The sequence below is a fragment of the Bufo gargarizans genome, chromosome 4 (assembly GCF_014858855.1).
Source record: "Bufo gargarizans isolate SCDJY-AF-19 chromosome 4, ASM1485885v1, whole genome shotgun sequence".
NCBI classification, from domain to species: Eukaryota; Metazoa; Chordata; class Amphibia; order Anura; family Bufonidae; genus Bufo; species Bufo gargarizans.
The window spans coordinates 524,928,176-524,947,644 of NC_058083.1; the positions used below are offsets into that span (position 1 = coordinate 524,928,176).

A 19,469-nucleotide genomic window follows, 5' to 3' on the forward strand; every position below is an offset into this window, starting at 1 on the left:
CTATAATGTGTGATACTGTCTGCTGAGCTGTGTATCCGATCCTATAATGTGTGATACTGTCTGCTGAGCTGTGTATCTAAGGCTGTAATGTGTGATACTGTCTGCTGAGCTGTGTATCCGATCCTATAATGTGTGATACTGTCTGCTGAGCTGTGTATCCGATCCTATAATGTGTGATACTGTCTGCTGAGCTGTGTATCCGATCCTATAATGTGTGATACTGTCTGCTGAGCTGTGTATCCGATCCTATAATGTGTGATACTGTCTGCTGAGCTGTGTATCTAAGGCTGTAATGTGTGATACTGTCTGCTGAGCTGTGTATCCGATCCTATAATGTATGATACTGTCTGCTGAGCTGTGTATCTAATATCCTATCCTGTGTGATACTGTCTGCTGAGCTGTGTATCTAATCCTATAATGTGTGATACTGTCTGCTGAGCTGTGTATCTAATCCTATCATGTGTGATACTGTCTGCTGAGCTGTGTATCCAATCCTATAATGTGTGATACTGTCTGCTGAGCTGTGTATCCGATCCTATAATGTGTGATACTGTCTGCTGAGCTGTGTATCTGATCCTATAATGTGTGATACTGTCTGCTGAGCTGTGTATCTGATCCTATCATGTGTGATACTGTCTGCTGAGCTGTGTATCCGATCCTATAATGTGTGATACTGTCTGCTGAGCTGTGTATCCGATCCTATAATGTGTGATACTGTCTGCTGAGCTGTGTATCTGATCCTATAATGTGTGATACTGTCTGCTGAGCTGTGTATCCGATCCTATAATGTGTGATACTGTCTGCTGAGCTGTGTATCTAAGGCTGTAATGTGTGATACTGTCTGCTGAGCTGTGTATCCGATCCTATAATGTGTGATACTGTCTGCTGAGCTGTGTATCCGATCCTATAATGTGTGATACTGTCTGCTGAGCTGTGTATCTAAGGCTGTAATGTGTGATACTGTCTGCTGAGCTGTGTATCCGATCCTATAATGTGTGATACTGTCTGCTGAGCCATGTATCTAAGCCGTTTGTGAATGATACTGTCTGCTGAACTAGGTTTTTAAGGCCTATTGCACACGACCGTATGGCTTTTTCAGTGTTTTGCAGTCCGTTTTTAACAGATCCGTTGTTCCGTTTTTTTTTTCCGGTGTGTTTCCATTTGCGGGCAATAATAGGACATGTTCTATCTTTCAACGGAAAAACGGAAACACAGAAACAGAGTGCATACGGAGTACATTCCGTTTTTTTTGCGGACCCATGGAAATGAATGGTTCCGTATACGGAACGCAAAAAACGGCCCGCAAACGGAAAAACTGAAAAAAAAAAACGTTTGTGTGCAATAGGCCTAAGCCTATGATGTGTGATACACGCTGAGAGGACGACATCCCCATCGTTATGTATATTTCTACAATATCCGCCAGTATTCCTATCTGGAATGTAAAGAGGTGATTTGCATAGCTCCGCCCACTCTCCTCAATCTCAGCTGAGGCCTTGTTCACACAGGACGCTGCACCGCAGGAGGGACAGCAGGATACCTCAGCGCCACATACCACGTACATCCAGTGAGGTCTCCTCTTTCTTCAACATCTCCATTTGGAGATCAGACCATGATAACTTCTTCCGGCTGCGTCCCATCTCTGAAGAGCTTGACACACGGACGTCTTAGGTTCCTCACTTTTCTATCATTATCCTACTGACCCTGGGGCGCCAACATTATCATCCTGCTGCTACCCCAACACTGTGCCCACCGTGCTCCCCATGGCCCCCAAACACAATACTGCAGAAATAATAGTGCCATACTGATCATCTACACCGATAGCTCACAGACTGCCCTCAGTAGTAATAGTGCTCCCTGCAGTACCCCCAATATTGTGCTCAATAATAATAATAATGCCTCCACAGTAACCCTAATATTAATATTGGGATTTAAGGCCCCCTTATAGTGTTCCCAGCAGTAACAAGACCCCTCTGTGAGGCACTCCTTTCGAGCCCCCTGGAGTAATAAAACCTCCATAGTGTCCCCAGTAGTAGTTATAAACTCCAATGCAGAGCCCCCTGTGGTTATAATGACCCTCTGTAGTGTACTCTCTACTATAATGTTCTCATAGCGCCAGTACGTCTAATGAGCCCCCCTGTAGTGTCCATTTGTATAATAGCCCCTGTATTATTATGCCCCCTGTAGTTCTCAAGCCTGCATTTAATTTGCACCCTGTAATGCTCCGGCCTGTATTATAATGTCCCCCTGTAGTGCTAGTATGTATAATGCTTTCACCTCCCCCATAGTCCCCATATAGTATGATGCCCCCCTATAGTGCAAATGCATAATGCTCTCCTCAGCCCTCCCCTTACTGAAATATAGTGCCCCCTGTAGCAGCAGTATATATAGTGCTCTCCCCCTGTAATATAATGCCCCTATATTATATAATGCTCTCCCCTGTAGTGTAATGCCCCTATATTTTATAATGCATTCCCCCTGTAGTGTAATGCCCCTATATTATATAATGCATTCCCCCTGTAGTATAACATCCCTGCAGATATAATGCGCTCCCCCGGTAGTATAACGAGCTGCCTAGATATAATGAGCTGCCTCCTGTAGTATAATGTCTCCGTTTATACAATGCTCGACCTCCCATAGTACAATGCGCTCCCCCCACGTAGTATAATGCCGCCGTATATAAAATGCTACCCCGTAATATAGTGCCCCATATATATAATGCTCCCCCTGTAGTATAGAGCCCCCAAATATATAATGCTCCCCCTGTAGTATAGAGCCCCCATATATATGAAAAATATGGAAAATTTCAGCCCGCACAACCCCTAGCAGGTGCAGATTGCTATGGCGAAATAAAGATATAAATGTAAAAACACAAAATGCAATCGCACACTGCAACCAGCACTCTGCCCTGCCTTTATGCTGGATGTTGAATAAGGCATTGGTGTACATTTTGGCCAAAGCGTAATAAGCCACTCACCGCGTCAAGGTTGCCTTCATGAGTGGTCCCTAACACTAGTTCCTACCTTTTTATGGGCCATGACAGCCACATAAAGTCCAGGGAGCGCAGGTACAGCATGCACGCCAAGCACAATCTGCTTTTAACCCCGTCCGGTGCCATTACAGCTTTCATCGGATCCAGGGATGCAAGTACTCACATGCATGCTGAGCCCACTTTATACTTCTCCTGGAACCTAATGGTTACTGGTAGGTGCTGTATAAGCAGACTCAGTTTTATACTGACTTTAAAACCAGCCTCCAGGGGGCAGATTCTGGACAGGTGTGCTTGACTGCTTGGAGATCGCCACGCCTCCAATACGTACTACAAAGAGAAAAATATGGAAAATTTCAGCCCGCACAACCCCTAGCAGGTGCAGATTGCTATGGCGAAATAAAGATATAAATGTAAAAACACAAAATGCAATCGCACACTGCAACCAGCACTCTGCCTTGCCTTTATGCTGGATGTTGAATAAGGCATTGGTGTACATTTTGGCCAAAGCGTAATAAGCCACTCACCACGTCAAGGTTGCCTTCATGAGTGGTCCCTAACACTAGTTCCTACCTTTTTATGGGCCATGACAGCCACATAAAGTCCAGGGAGCGCAGGTACAGCATGCACGCCAAGCACACTCTGCTTTTAACCCCGTCCGGTGCCATTACAGCTTTCATCGGATCCAGGGATGCAAGTACTCACATGCATGCTGAGCCCACTTTATACTTCTCCTGGAACCTAATGGTTACTGGTAGGTGCTGTATAAGCAGACTCATATATATGATGCTCCCCCTGAAGTATAGAGCCCCCATATATATAATGCTCCCCCTGTAGTATAGAGCCCCCAAATATATAATGCTCCCCCCTGTAGTATAGAGCTCCCATATATATATAATGCTCCCCCTGTAGTATAGAGCTCCCATATATATATGATGCTCCCCCTGTAGTATAGAGCTCCCAAATATATAATGCTCCCCCCTGTAGTATAGAGCTCCCATATATATATAATGCTCCCCCTGTAGTATAGAGCTCCCATATATATAATGCTCCCCCCTGTAGTATAGTGCTCCCATATATATAATGCTCCTCACTGTAGTATAGAGCCCCCATATATATAATGCTCCCCCTGTAGTATAGAGCTCCCATATATATAATGCTCCTCCCTGTAGTATAGTGCTCCCATATATATAATGCTCCCCCCTGTAGTATAGTGCTCCCATATATATAATGCTCCTCCCTGTAGTATAGAGCTCCCATATATATAATGCTCCCCCCTGTAGTATAGTGCTCCCATATATATAATGCTCCCCCCTGTAGTATAGAGCTCCCATATATATGATGCTCCCCCTGTAGTATAGAGCCCCCGTATATATAATGCTCCCCCTGTAGTATAGAGCTCCCATATATATAATGCTCCCCCTGTAGTATAGTGCCCCATATATATAATGCTCCTCCCTGTAGTATAGAGCTCCCATATATATGATGCTCCCCCTGTAGTATAGAGCCCCCGTATATATAATGCTCCCCCTGTAGTATAGAGCCCCATATATATATATATATATATATATATATATATATAATGCTCCCCCCGGTAGTATAGAGCTCCCATATATACAGTCATGTGAAAAAATTAGGACACCCTTTGAAAGCATGTGGTTTTTTGTAACATTTTTAATAAAAGGTTATTTCATCTCCGTTTCAACAATACAGAGAGATTAAAGTAATCCGACTAAACAAAGAAAACTGAAGAAAAGTCTTTTCAAGATCTTCTGTAAATGTCATTCTACAAAAATGCCTATTCTAACTGAGGAAAAAGATAGGACACCCTTGCCCCTAATAGCGAGTGTTACCTCCTTTGGCTGAAATAACTGCAGTGAGACGGTTCTTGTAGCCATCTACCAGTCTTCGACATCGGTCTGAGGAAATTTTACCCCACTCCTCAATGCAGAACTTTTTCAGCTGTGAGATGTTTGAGGGGTTTCTTGCACGTACAGCCCTTTTCAAGTCACCCCACAGCATCTCAATGGGATTCAAATCTGGACTTTGACTTGGCCATTCCAGGACTCTCCATTTCTTCTTTTTCAGCCAATCTTTGGTTGATTTACTAGTATGTTTTGGGTCATTGTCATGTTGCATGGTCCAGTTCCGCTTCAGCTTTAATTTTCTAACTGATGGTCTCACATGTTCTTCAAGCACCTTCTGATACACAGTAGAATTCATCGTGGATTCTATGATGGTGAGCTGACCAGGTCCTGCTGCAGCAAAGCAGCCCCAAACCATGACACTTCCACCTCCATGCTTCACAGTTGGTATGAGGTTCTTTTCTTGGAATGCTGTGTTTGGTTTACGCCAAACATGTCCTCTGCTGTTGTGTCCAAATAATTCAATTTTGGACTCATCTGTCCAAAGAACATTATTCCAGAAGTCCTGGTCTTTGTCAACTTTATCTCTGGCAAATGTCAGTCTGGCCTCGATGTTTCTCTTGGAAAGCAAAGGTTTCCTCCTTGCACACCTCCCATGCAAGTTAAACTTGTACAGTCTCTTTCTGATTGTAGAGGCATGTACTTCTACATCAACAGTAGCCAGAGCCTGCTGTAGTTCTCGAGATGACACTTTAGGGTTTTTGGAGACCTCTTTTAGCATCTTGCGGTCTGCTCTTGGGGTGAACTTGCTGGGGCGACCAGTCCTGGGCATGTTGGCAGTTGTTTTGAAAGCCCTCCACTTGTAGACTATCTTCCGGACAGTGGAATGGCTGATTTCAAAATCTTTTGAGATCTTTTTAAATCCCTTCCCAGACTCATAGGCTGCTACAATCTTTTTTCTGAAGTCCTCTGACAGCTCTTTTGCTCTCACCATGGTGCTCACTCTCACTTCAACAGTCAGGAGCACACCAAACTAAATGTCTGAGGTTTAAATAGGGCAAGCCTCATTCAACATGCAGAGTAACGATCTACTAATTATGTGCACCTGGTGTGATATACCTGTGTGAGATCTGAGCCAATTTAAGAGGGAATACATGTGAGGGTGTCCTATCTTTTTCCTCAGTTAGAATAGGCATTTTTGTAGAATGACATTTACAGAAGATCTTGAAAAGACTTTTCTTCAGTTTTCTTTGTTTAGTTGGATTACTTTAATCTCTCTGTATTGTTGAAACGGAGATGAAATAACCTTTTATTAAAAATGTTACAAAAAACCACATGCTTTCAAAGGGTGTCCTAATTTTTTCACATGACTGTATATAATGCTCCCCCCTGTAGTATAGAGCCCCCAAATATATAATGCTCCCCCCTGTAGTATAGAGCTCCCATATATATATAATGCTCCCCCTGTAGTATAGAGCTCCCATATATATATGATGCTCCCCCTGTAGTATAGAGCTCCCAAATATATAATGCTCCCCCCTGTAGTATAGAGCTCCCATATATATATAATGCTCCCCCTGTAGTATAGAGCTCCCATATATATAATGCTCCCCCCTGTAGTATAGTGCTCCCATATATATAATGCTCCTCACTGTAGTATAGAGCCCCCATATATATGATGCTCCCCCTGTAGTATAGAGCCCCCGTATATATAATGCTCCCCCTGTAGTATAGTGCTCCCATATATATAATGCTCCCCCCTGTAGTATAGTGCTCCCATATATATAATGCTCCTCCCTGTAGTATAGAGCTCCCATATATATAATGCTCCCCCCTGTAGTATAGTGCTCCCATATATATAATGCTCCCCCCCTGTAGTATAGAGCTCCCATATATATGATGCTCCCCCTGTAGTATAGAGCCCCCGTATATATAATGCTCCCCCTGTAGTATAGAGCTCCCATATATATAATGCTCCCCCTGTAGTATAGTGCCCCATATATATAATGCTCCTCCCTGTAGTATAGAGCTCCCATATATATGATGCTCCCCCTGTAGTATAGAGCCCCCGTATATATAATGCTCCCCCTGTAGTATAGAGCCCCATATATATATATATATATATATATATATATAATGCTCCCCCCGGTAGTATAGAGCTCCCATATATATATAATGCTCCCCCCTGTAGTATAGTGCTCCCATATATATATATAATGCTCCCCCTGTAGTATAGAGCTCCCATATATATAATGCTCCCCCTGTAGTATAGAGCCCCTATATATATAATGCTCCCCCTGTAGTATAGAGCCCCATATATATATAATGCTCCCCCCTGTAGTATAGAGCTCCCATATATATGATGCTCCCCCTGTAGTATAGAGCCCCCGTATATATAATGCTCCCCCTGTAGTATAGAGCTCCCATATATATAATGCTCCCCCCTGTAGTATAGAGCTCCCATATATATGATGCTCCCCCTGTAGTATAGAGCCCCCGTATATATAATGCTCCCCCTGTAGTATAGAGCCCCCGTATATATAATGCTCCCCCTGTAGTTTAGAGCTCCCATATATATAATGCTCCCCCCTGTAGTATAGAGCTCCATTATATATAATGCTCCCCCCTGTAGTATAGAGCCCCCGTATATATAATGCTCCCCCTGTAGTATTGAGCCCCCGTATATATAATGCTCCCCCTGTAGTATAGAGCCCCATATATATATAATGCTCCCCCTGTAGTATAGAGCCCCATATATATATAATGCTCCCCCTGTAGTATAGAGCCCCCGTATATATAATGCCCCCCGTAGTATAGAGCCCCATATATATAATGCTCCCCCCTGTAGTATAGTGCCCCCATATATAATGCTCCCCCCTGTAGTATAGTGCCCCCATATATAATGCTCCCCCCTGTAGTATAGAGCCCCATATATATAATGATCCCCCTGTAGTATAGAGCTCCAATATACAGTACAGACCAAAAGTTTGGACACACCTACTCATTCAAAGAGTTTTCTTTATTTTCATGACTATGAAAATTGTAGATTTACACTGAAGGCATCAAAACTATGAATTAACACATGTGGAATTATATACATAACAAAAAAGTGTGAAACAACTGAAAATATGTCATATTCTAGGTTCTTCAAAGTAGCCACCTTTTGCTTTGATTACTGCTTTGCACACTCTTGGCATTCTCTTGATGAGCTTCAAGAGGTAGTCACCTGAAATGGTCTTCACTTCACAGGTGTGCCCTGTCAGGTTTAATAAGTGGGATTTCTTGCCTTATAAATGGGGTTGGGACCATCAGTTGCGTTGTGGAGAAGTCAGGTGGATACACAGCTGATAGTCCTACTGAATAGACTGTTAGAATTTGTATTATGGCAAGAAAAAAGCAGCTAAGTAAAGAAAAACGAGTGGCCATCATTACTTTAAGAAATGAAGGTCAGTCAGTCCGAAAAAATTGGGAAAACTTTTAAAGTGTCCCCAAGTGCAGTCACAAAAACCATCAAGCGCTACAAAGAAACTGGCTCACATGCGGACCGCCCCAGGAAAGGAAGACCAAGAGTCACCTCTGCTGCGGAGGATAAGTTAATCCGAGTCACCAGCCTCAGAAATCGCAGGTTACCAGCAGCTCAGATTAGAGACCAGGTCAATGCCACACAGAGTTCTAGCAGCAGACACATCTCTAGAACAACTGTTAAGAGGAGACTGTGTGAATCAGGCCTTCATGGTAGAATATCTGCTAGGAAACCACTGCTAAGGACAGGCAACAAGCAGAAGAGACTTGTTTGGGCTAAAGAACACAAGGAATGGACATTAGACCAGTGGAAATCTGTGCTTTGGTCTGATGAGTCCAAATTTGAGATATTTGGTTCCAACCACCGTGTCTTTGTGCGACACAGAAAAGGTGAACGGATGGACTCTACATGCCTGGTTCCCACCGCGAAGCATGGAGGAGGAGGTGTGATGGTGTGGGGGTGCTTTGCTGGTGACACTGTTGGGGATTTATTCAAAATTGAAGGCATACTGAACCAGCATGGCTACCACAGCATTTGCAGCGGCATGCTATTCCATCTGGTTTGCGTTTAGTTGGACCATCATTTATTTTTCAACAGGACAATGACCCCAAACACACCTCCAGGCTGTGTAAGGGCTATTTGACCATGAAGGAGAGTGATGGGGTGCTGCGCCAGATGACCTGGCCTCCACAGTCACCGGACCTGAACCCAATAGAGATGGTTTGGGGTGAGCTGGACCGCAGAGTGAAGGCAAAAGGGCCAACAAGCGCTAAGCATCTCTGGGAACGCCTTCAAGACTGTTGGAAGACCATTTCAGGTGACTACCTCTTGGAGCTCATCAAGAGAATGCCAAGAGTGTGCAAAGCAGTAATCAAAGCAAAAGGTGGCTACTTTGAAGAACCTAGAATATGACAAATTTTCAGTTGTTTCACACTTTTTTGTTATGTATATAATTCCACATGTGTTAATTCATAGTTTTGATGCCTTCATAGTCATGAAAATAAAGAAAACTTTTTGAATGAGAAGGTTTGGTCTGTACTGTATATAATGCTCCCCCCTGTAGTATAGAGCTCCCATATATATGATGCTCCCCCTGTAGTATAGAGCTCCCATATATATAATGCTCCCCCTGTAGTATAGAGCTCCCATATATATAATGCTCCCCCTGTAGTATAGAGCCCCCGTATATATAATGCTCCCCCCTGTAGTATAGAGCTCCCATATATATGATGCTCCCCCTGTAGTATAGAGCTCCCATATATATAATGCTCCCCCTGTAGTATAGAGCTCCAATATATAATGCTCCCCCTGTAGTATAGAGCTCCCATATATATAACGCTCCCCCGTAGTATAGAGCCCCATATATAATGCTCCCCCCTGTAGTATAGAGCCCCCATATATATAATGCTCCCCCCTGTAGTATAGAGCTCCCATATATATAATGCTCCCCCTGTAGTATAGAGCTCCCATATATATAATGCTCCCCCTGTAGTATAGAGCTCCCATATATATAACGCTCCCCCGTAGTATAGAGCCCCATATATATAATGCTCCCCCCTGTAGTATAGAGCCCCCGTATATATAATTCTCTCCCCCGTAGTATAGAGCCCCATATATATAATGCTCCCCCCTGTAGTATAGAGCCCCCGTATATATAATGCTCCCCCCTGTAGTATAGAGCCCCCGTATATATAATGCTCCCCCTGTAGTATAGTGCCCCCGTATATATAATGCTCCCCCTGTAGTATAGTGCCCCCGTATATATAATGCTCCCCCTGTAGTATAGTGCCCCATATATATAATGCTCCCCCTGTAGTATAGAGCTCCCATATATATAATGCTCCCCCTGTAGTATAGAGCTCCCATATATATAATGCTCCCCCCTGTAGTATAGAGCCCCATATATATAATGCTCCCCCCTGTAGTATAGAGCCCCCGTATATATAATTCTCTCCCCCGTAGTATAGAGCCCCATATATATAATGCTCCCCCCTGTAGTATAGAGCCCCCGTATATATAATGCTCCCCCCTGTAGTATAGAGCCCCCGTATATATAATGCTCCCCCTGTAGTATAGTGCCCCCGTATATATAATGCTCCCCCTGTAGTATAGTGCCCCCGTATATATAATGCTCCCCCTGTAGTATAGTGCCCCATATATATAATGCTCCCCCTGTAGTATAGAGCTCCCATATATATAATGCTCCCCCTGTAGTATAGAGCTCCCATATATATAATGCTCCCCCCTGTAGTATAGAGTCCCCATATATATAATGTACTTTACATCTGATGCCTCCCCCTCCTATCCCTGTAGTGCCATAGCCACACAAATATTTAATAAAAAAAAAATCAACTTTGTTCAGTTCGCTGCTGCTGTCAGTAGTGCAGACCAGCGCCTCTTCTTGACTGTGGCCTGAGATGCTGCTTCCCAAAACAGGCGGTCACGAAGACATCACCTAGATCTCCTGTGCTGGGTCATGGGCATCGCGACAACATGGCATGTGATCACGTCTTCGCTCCGCCGTGACCCAGCTCAGGAGGTCACAGTGATGTCATCGCGACCGCCTGCGCTGTACTACTGCCTCATAAGCCTGAGGCCTATGAGACTGAATGGCAGGGATGGAAGCCATAGGCTCCAGTGGCCTGTGACAGACAGCTGCCCCCCTGAGAACCAGGTCGACCGCCTGATCATCTCGCCTCATGGCAGAAGCAGGCCTGCTCTGTACATATATATATACATGCTGAAAGCTTCTATCACAGGCCAGTGACATCACAAGGCTTGAGATCTGAACTGTCCATCAAACTGCCAGCCCGCCTACGCTGAGCTGCTCGCCTTGTAAACACTGGGCTCAAGGAGCACCCACTCCGAGGGTAAGTATCACTGTACAGGATAAACCTGAGCGGAATACATGCAGAGATAATCCTGTCCCATGAAAATAAAGTCCCCAAGAGCCTGGACAAAACAGCTAAACTCTGCTTGCTGTTGGTGAATGGAATCACTTTTTTTTTTACATTCCAGTCCACCACTTTGTTACAATGTATCAGTGCAGGTAAGAGCTTCCAGGCTGGATTCCAGGACGGAGCGATACATTGTTGTAACTCTGAACTATGAATCTACTTGATATCCAGTACTGCATGCCACCATTTTCAAAATCTCTGCTTGCTGCCAGTGAATAAAAATATAATGGAAAGAATTCCTCCTGAGCAGATCTGGGACTATAGGTACAATGCTATGGGACTGGGAGGAGGACACCCAGGAAGCCTACAAAGGGTTCTAGAGGTTCTGAGGATAGGATAGATCATCCAATGGTTGAGGAAGCCATGGCACCCACTGGAGCTCTGGTAAGTGCCATGGCCTCCTCACAGCTCAACATGCACAGCACCGCACATTGTATAGTGGCTGTTCTTGGTATTGCAGCTCAGTCCCAGTGATGGCTAACCTTCGGCACTCCAGCTGTGGTAAATCTATAACTTCCAAGATGTACACTTGCTTAGCTGTTCTCAGAACTCAATAGCAATGAATGGAGCATGCTGGGAGTCGCAGCTGGAGTGCTGGATATTAGCCATCACTGGATAGGCCGTCAGTGTTTGTTTGGTGCTGGGTCCAACTTCTGGGATCCCCCTCTGTCAGCATAATAAAGAAGCACCTGTCATAGCCCCTTCCTGGATGGGGTGCTGCTGTAGTACATGCTTTACCACAGTATGAACAGTCTATGGTCCCAGGGACCACAACTTCAGCAATTTCAGACCACAAGTCTTCATTTGCTGCACCTGACCAAAGCTCATTGCTCTGGGAGGCCTGAATCCTGGGCTGTCATGATTCCTCCAGTCAGCAGAGCCCTCTTCTCTGGCTTTCCTAGATCCAAAAGACAAGGAGTGGAGACCCTTTGTGGGAAGGAGGCCTGTCTCCTGGTGAGCAAGCCTACTCTTCTGGCTTTTCTTGATTCAGAGTTGACAAAAGAAAGGAATGTTGAGATCCTTTCTGTGCAGTATTTCCTAGATCTAGAGGGAGCAGAGGACAGGGTGTGAAGACCCTCTCCTACTGGGATTTCCTAGATGTACATAAAGCAGAGGTTGGGGTGTGAAGACCCGCTCCTGTAGGCATTTCTTAGCTCTAGAGGAAGCAGAGGATGGGGTGTGAAGAACCTCTCCTACAGGGATTTCCTAGATCCAGAGGGAGCAGAGGATGGGGTGTGAAGACCTTCTCCTACATGGATTTCCCAGATCTAGAGGAAGCAGAGGATGGGGTGTGAAGAACCTCTCCTATAGGGATTTCCTAAATCTAGAGGGAGCAGAGGATGGGGTGTGAAGACCTTCTCCTACAGGGATTTCCTAGATCTAGAGGAAGCAGAGGATCGGGTGTGTAGAACTTCTCCTATAGGGATTTCCTAGATCCAGAGGGAGCAGAGGATGGGGTGTGAAGAACTTCTCCTATAGGGATTTTCTAGATCTAGAGGAAGCAGAGGATGGGGTGTGAAGAACTTCTCCTATAGAGATTTCCTAGATCTAGAGAAGGGATGCCCAACCTGCGGCCCTCCAGATGTTGCAAAACTACAATTCCCAGCATGCCTGGACAGCCTACAGCAGGGCATTGTGGGAGTTGTAGTTTTACAACAGCTGGAGGGCTGCAGGTTGACCATCCCTGATCTAGAGGGAGCAGAGTATGGGGTGTGAAGACCCTCTCCTATAGGTATTTCCTTGATCTAGAGGAAGCAGAGGATGGGACGTGAAGACCCTCTTGTATAGGGATTTCCTAGATCCAGAGGGAGGCGAGGATGTGGTGTGAAGACCCTCTCCTATAGGTATTTGCTAGATCTAGAGAAAGCAGAGGATGGGGTGTGAAGACCTTCTCCAGGCCGAGCAGAAGACAGAGGAATGGAGACCTTCTCTGGCAAATCTTAAAGGGGTTGTCTCACTTCTGCAAGTGGAATTTATTATGTAGAGAAAGTTAATACAATGCACTTACTAATGTATTCTGATTGTCCATATTGCCTCCTTTACTGTCTGGATTCATTTTTCCATCACATTATACACTGCTCATTTCCGGGGGTTACGACCACCCTGCAATCCATCAGAGGTGGTCGTGCTTGCACACTATAGAAAAAAGCACTGGTCTTTCTGGTGGCCGGGACCGTGGGACTGCACATAGGCCAGCACTTTCTCCTATAGTGCGCAAGCACGACCACCAATGCTTGATTGAAGGGTGGTCGTAACCATGGAAAAGGGCAGTGTATAACTTGATGGAAAAATGAATGCAACTAGCAATGGAAGCAATATGGAGAATCACAGTACATTAGTAAGTGCCTTGTGTTAACTTCTTCTATGTAATAAATGCTATTTGCTGAAGTGAGAGGACCCCTTTAAGAGCCCTTTACACAGGCCGACATCGAATGGATCATCGATAACCAGCATTACTAGTAAAACTTGTTAGCAATGCTCTGGCGGTGTCAATATGACGCCGATTACCCCATGAACGAGCAAAACACTTTTTCATCGGGTAATTGTATGTTTTGTGCAGCACAAGAATCCTTGTTTCCTGACAGAAGATTGGGGAAGAACAATGGCATTAGCGATCACTCCTCCCCATACTCTGGAGGACATCGCTGTCTCCTCCGCTAGCGATCTGCGTTCCTTCCCGACAATCTGCTAGATCGTCTTCTCGTTTAAAGGGACCATTAAGAACAGCCTTGGAGCATCTAGGGGTTTTCAGAGATTTTCTTATTGATGGCCTATCAGCTGTTTAAAGACACCACAGTGCTCCAATGAGTACTCCAGACTCTTTGTAGGCCTCTGACATCACATTCATCAGTCAAGTGGCCTAAGGGCCGCAATACCAAGCATGGCCACTATGCAATGTATTGCGCTGTGCTTGGTAAGCTGCGAGGAGCACAGCGCTCACTGGAGTGCCGAAGCCTCTAAAACAGAAGGGTGACCAGAGTAGGACCCCACCAATCTGATATTGATGACCTATCCTAAGGATGGATCATCAGTATCAAACACTCGGAAAAAAAAAACCTTTAAGGCTAGTTGCTAGCGTCAGAGATCCGGCAGGCTGTTGCGGCAGGGAACAGCTTGCCGGACTTCTGCGCACTTCGGGGGTTTGTAACGCTCTGTCTAGCTCTATTGAGTACAATGGTGACCATTGGAGATCCGGCCGCATTCCGGCAAATATGCCGACAGTCGGCTGGAAGAAAACCGCTGCACGCACTAGCTTAACCTATAAGAATGTTTTTGGCGCGTAGGAAAAAAAGCGGATAACCCACAGGAAGCCCACCAAACAAGTGAAGAATATACAAAGTCCATGTTATTTTTTACTCCTGGTAGGATTTGAACCCAGGACACCGGCACAGCTGGGTAACAGTACTTAATTGACCTCAATGGGTAATTTCATAAAACTGAAAAATCTTAAAATAAAAGCTTTATTTTAATCCATTGTCAAATACAAACATAGGATATACTGATACACTGTAACACACTGCAGTCTGAAGGACGGTACAATTAGTATTACACCCAGACTTTGTAGTAGCATAAAATACTGTACTATACATTACACACAGGCACTAGTATTTAAAGGGCATGTTCACATGGGTCACAGAAAATGGGACATGGAACTTCAGCAGACTTGACCTCTAGATTTCTCCTGCAGATGTGCAGTTTGCATGGCCACAGATTATGCTAGGAGTTTTATTCAGTGGGGATAAGAAGACATACAAGGGTACGATGTCTTAGGGATGCAAAGTCCACAAGCAGACATGAAAATTCCCAACACTTCTCAAAATAGAGTCTAATTAGCAATGACCTTTTATGCTATGGTAGATGCTGAGTCTCCTTTGAAATTAAGGAAACCACCAAGAGAAAACCTTTCGCCGTATAGAAATAGACACCTGAGATGTTTAATGTTTTGAATATGTCCTCATGTCCCCTAATATCCAAGGGTGAACCTGTTCTTCATGCTTTGAGGGATGGGAAGTTGTTGAATAGATATCAGAAATTTTGATGGCGGTAATTGCTGCAGAACCTTCTTCATGGACATCAAGCCTAAAGGAGCTGGCCTTAGCCCCAACAAGTAATTGTAAATGTCATCTCCCAGTAACGTCTCCCAGTATTCCCTATTCTCCTGCAAAGTTCTGCTCATTTGTAATCTTCCGGGCAGTGTGAAGAGCAGGAGGTAATCTAAACACTGGATCTTTGGTTTCATGTTGTCCTTTGAGCTCCATAGATGGGTCAATATGACATCCATCGGCGTCTGTCCCAGGTCATCAGCTCTGGATGAAGCACCGTGGCATAGCAAAGTTAAGACAAGATCTGATCTGAGAAGTTCACAGGCCAGATGAAGAGGAGTCTTCCCTTCCATCGGATAGAAGAAAATCTCTAAGTTTATGTAGGATTGGAGAACAGGATCTTTTTGACAAGTCTCAATAATCATGGATAGGATTTTCTGGCGGTTGTAGGTGATGGCCAAACCCAGATGAAATGCATAACGTGGACACTGGTCACGTTTAAATCCTGGAACTTTGATGGAATCCTTAGGGAAGTGCGACAAAAGGTATCGAGCATACTGGATATTGTTGTGAATCACAGCATAGAAAAGGCCACTGGAGGGTGAGTATCTCCGGTCTTCGGGGTCAACTTCCCAGTCAAAATAGACTTGAGCTCTCAGGCTCTCCAGCTTCCACACAGGCTCACGGTTCTTGATAGCCAAATGAAAAATGTCCGATGGTTGGATGTAGTCCAACTGGATGTCCTTCATCTTCCTTTCAGGTCAGAGGGATAGGAAGAATGAGGAATCAGGACGCAATAATATGGACAAAGAATCCGGTCTCCTCAATCTGGACAAGGAATCAGGTCATACAAATCTGGATGTGGAATCAGGTTGCTCCTGTCAGAGTAAGGAACCAGGTCGCCGCAATCCAGATGAGGAACCAGATCACACCAATCTGGATGAGGAATCAGGTCATTCCAATCAAAATGAGGAATCAGGTTGCAGCAATTCGGGCGAAGAACCATATCACACCTGTATTCTCCAGCTTGGTCCTGTGTCCACAAAGCTCCAGGATGAATAAGGGTATGTAATGCTCAGCACAGTGCGTAAGGAGAATGTATGCAATGTCACCTCGCCCTCTCCTGGGCAGGGCACAGTTGCTCGACTACAGCAAACACAAGCCAATGGCTAATGTGCACCTTGCATTTTACCCACTTAACAACCAGGCAATTATTAATTGTTTACGGTAGTCAGCCAATTTTTAATGAAATGTACTTTAATTTTGTAGCTTTTACTGTATATGTGTTGTTTTTTTTTAAACCCTTTTTTGATGCAGGGCAGATCGTGCCGTCTGCACTGGCTATTAAGGAGAAGAGACGGAGATATAAAAGAGCAAATACTGTATATAGAAAGAAGGGCAAATATATACTGTATGCATAGGATAGATAGAAATATATAGGAGCTAGCAGGGAGGGAAAAAGAATTAACCCTGGCCATCTTCACAGTGAGCGATGCTAAGGGACATTTCAGGTCAAGTCTTCTCATATAAATGTACAAGTTGTCTAAATAAAGTGTATATGAAACATCTCCCCCATCACTGTCCCTACACATTAGAAAAAAAAAATGCGAGTTACTCTTTAAGGTTCTGGTCACCTTTGTGTCATGGCTTCTTTTTGAAGAACCCTAATAATATCTGACAGTTTTTTTTTTGTTGCATGGCTAGTGGCGTAGACCGCCAAAAACAACGTAAACCTAACAGGGCAGGGAGGTAGAGGCATGATGCAGAGCAGAAGTTTTCACCGAGGTCAGGGAATGCAGAAGAAATAACTGCGTTAACCCCTTAGTGACCACCCATACGCCTTTTTATGGCGGTCACTAAGTGGCCTTAGGCTGGGTCGCCGTTTTTTCATGGCAGCCCAGTCTAAGCGCCGCATGGGTCCCCTCTGCAGCAGTGAGCCGGAGCTCGGCTCTCACATGAGAGCCGCGCTCCTGCTCTAACAGCAGGAGTGCCGATCCAGGGCTGTTTAACGATTTACATGCCGCAGGCAATGGCACCCGCCACATGTAAAGCCATGATAGAGGGGGCGAACTCCCTCTGTCTCCCTTCAGCACCCCGCAAATGCGATTGCGGGGTGCCAATGTGTGTAACGGCCGGATGGGGTCTAATAAAGGCCCAAAGTCAGCCTTGAGTAGTTTCCAACAGGCTGTGACTCTCTGGCGCAGCCTGCTGGTCAATGTCAGTATAGCACTGACATTAAAATGCATAGCACTATAGTGGTGTCTGCTTATGTGGCAGAGGGGGCTGCACACGCCTGATCAAAGATGTCTGCGTGTAATGGTCTGGACCAAATGGAGAAAAAAAGGAAAGTGAACAACTCAAATCCGAGGAGACGTCACCTATAAGTCACTGGATCTGCCATATATGGCTTCTTTTCAAATGTGTTTTCATATTTTTATTAGGAAGTAATGTCACTTTAAATTGATTTGGGGGCCGTGCAATTTACCTGCTGTGCCTAGGGCACCGAAATACCTCGCCCTTACCTTCAGCTGCCAAGCCCACATACAGCACAGGTAAAAAGGTTGGATATCCTACGAAACTGTCAGCATAATGCTGACACATAATGCATTACAATGTATTGTAATGCATTGTAGAAGGGATCAGACCCTCAGGTTGAAGTCTCACAGTGGGACAAAAGTAAAAAGTTGAAACAAGTAAAAAAAACAGTTTTTCGCAATAAATAAAGTATTAAGTAAAAAAAAATAAAAACGCCCCTTTCCCCTAATAAACACATTTAAAGTTTGTAAAAAATAGAAAAAAAAAAGAAAAACAGATATTAGGTATCACCACGTCCGTAACAACCAGCTCTATAAAAATATCACATAATCCACCCGTCAGGTTAATGCGGTAAAAATAAATAAATACATTTTTATTGTCAACTTACAAAGTCATGCTTATCCCAAAATAGTATCATTCAAACCGTCACATCATCCTGCAAAAAATGAGCCCCTACATAAGACAATCACCCAAAAAATAAAATGAAAAAATAAAACAAATATCTCTTTCAGAAAATGGAGACACAAAAACATGATGACCTGATCACATGACCTACCCCCTCAAATGAAAGCCGTAAAAAAGATTAAAATGAAAGCCATTTTTTTGTCACCTTACATCACAAAAAGTGTAATACCAAGCAATCAAAAAGTCCAATGTACCCCAAAATAGTATGAATCAAACCGTCACCTCATCCCGCGAAAAATTAGACCCTACATAAGACAGTCGCCCAAAAAATAAAATAAAATATGGCTTTCAGGAAATGGAGACACAAAAACATTTTTTTCCCAAAAATGCTTTTATTGTGAAAAACTGAAATAAATGTAAAAAAATAGACATTTTAAGCATCACCGCATCCGTAACGAACTGCTCTATAAAAATATCACATGATCTACTGAATGGAGTAAAAAAATAAAAATAAAAAATGTAGCAAAAAAGACATTTTTTGTCACCTTATATCACAAAAAAGTGTAATACCAATCGATCAAAAAGTCTGTATATGCTGTGTTCTGGATGAACCACTCTCAGACTCCCCTTTAGATGAAGAGGGCTCCGTTTCCACCTCAAGTGCCTTAGGGCTCTTTCACATCTGCGTTCTTGTCTTCCGGCATAGAGTTCCGTCGTCGGGGCTCTATGCCGGAAGAATACTGATCAGGATTATCCTAATGCATTCTGAATGGACAGTCCGTCCTTCAGGATGCATCAGGATGTCTTCCGTTCCGTTCCGGAACGTTTTTTGGCCGCAGCAAATAGCGCAGCATGCTGCGCTTTTTGCTCCGGCCAAAAATCCGGAACACTTGCCGCAAGGCCGGATCCGGAATGAATGCCCATTGAAAGGCATTGATCCGGAGATGGCCTTAAGCTAAACGTCGTTTCGGCGCATTGCCGGATGCGACGTTTAGCTTTTTCTCAATGGTTACCATGGCTGCCGGGACGCTAAAGTCCTGGCAGCCATGGTAAAGTGTAGTGGGGAGCGGGGGAGCAGCATACTTACCGTCCGTGCGGCTCCCGGGGCGCTCCAGAGTGACGTCAGGGCGCCCCAAGCGCATGGATCACGTGATC

General features: G+C 44.4%; 1 protein-coding gene across 1 annotated transcript; it reads right to left on the minus strand.

The window, feature by feature from the left end:
* Window positions 1-15,295: 15,295 nt before the first annotated feature.
* Window positions 15,296-16,123, minus strand: LOC122935541 (ankyrin repeat domain-containing protein 9-like). Its single transcript, XM_044291311.1, has one exon. The coding sequence runs from the start codon at window positions 16,121-16,123 to the stop codon at window positions 15,296-15,298; it is 828 nt and encodes a 275-aa protein (XP_044147246.1).
* Window positions 16,124-19,469: the final 3,346 nt, after the last annotated feature.

What these genes read in the sequence shown, in the direction of transcription:
- LOC122935541 (XM_044291311.1), bottom strand. Translation starts at nt 16,123, where the DNA reads ATGAAGGACATCCAGTTGGACTACATCCAACCATCGGACATTTTTCAT.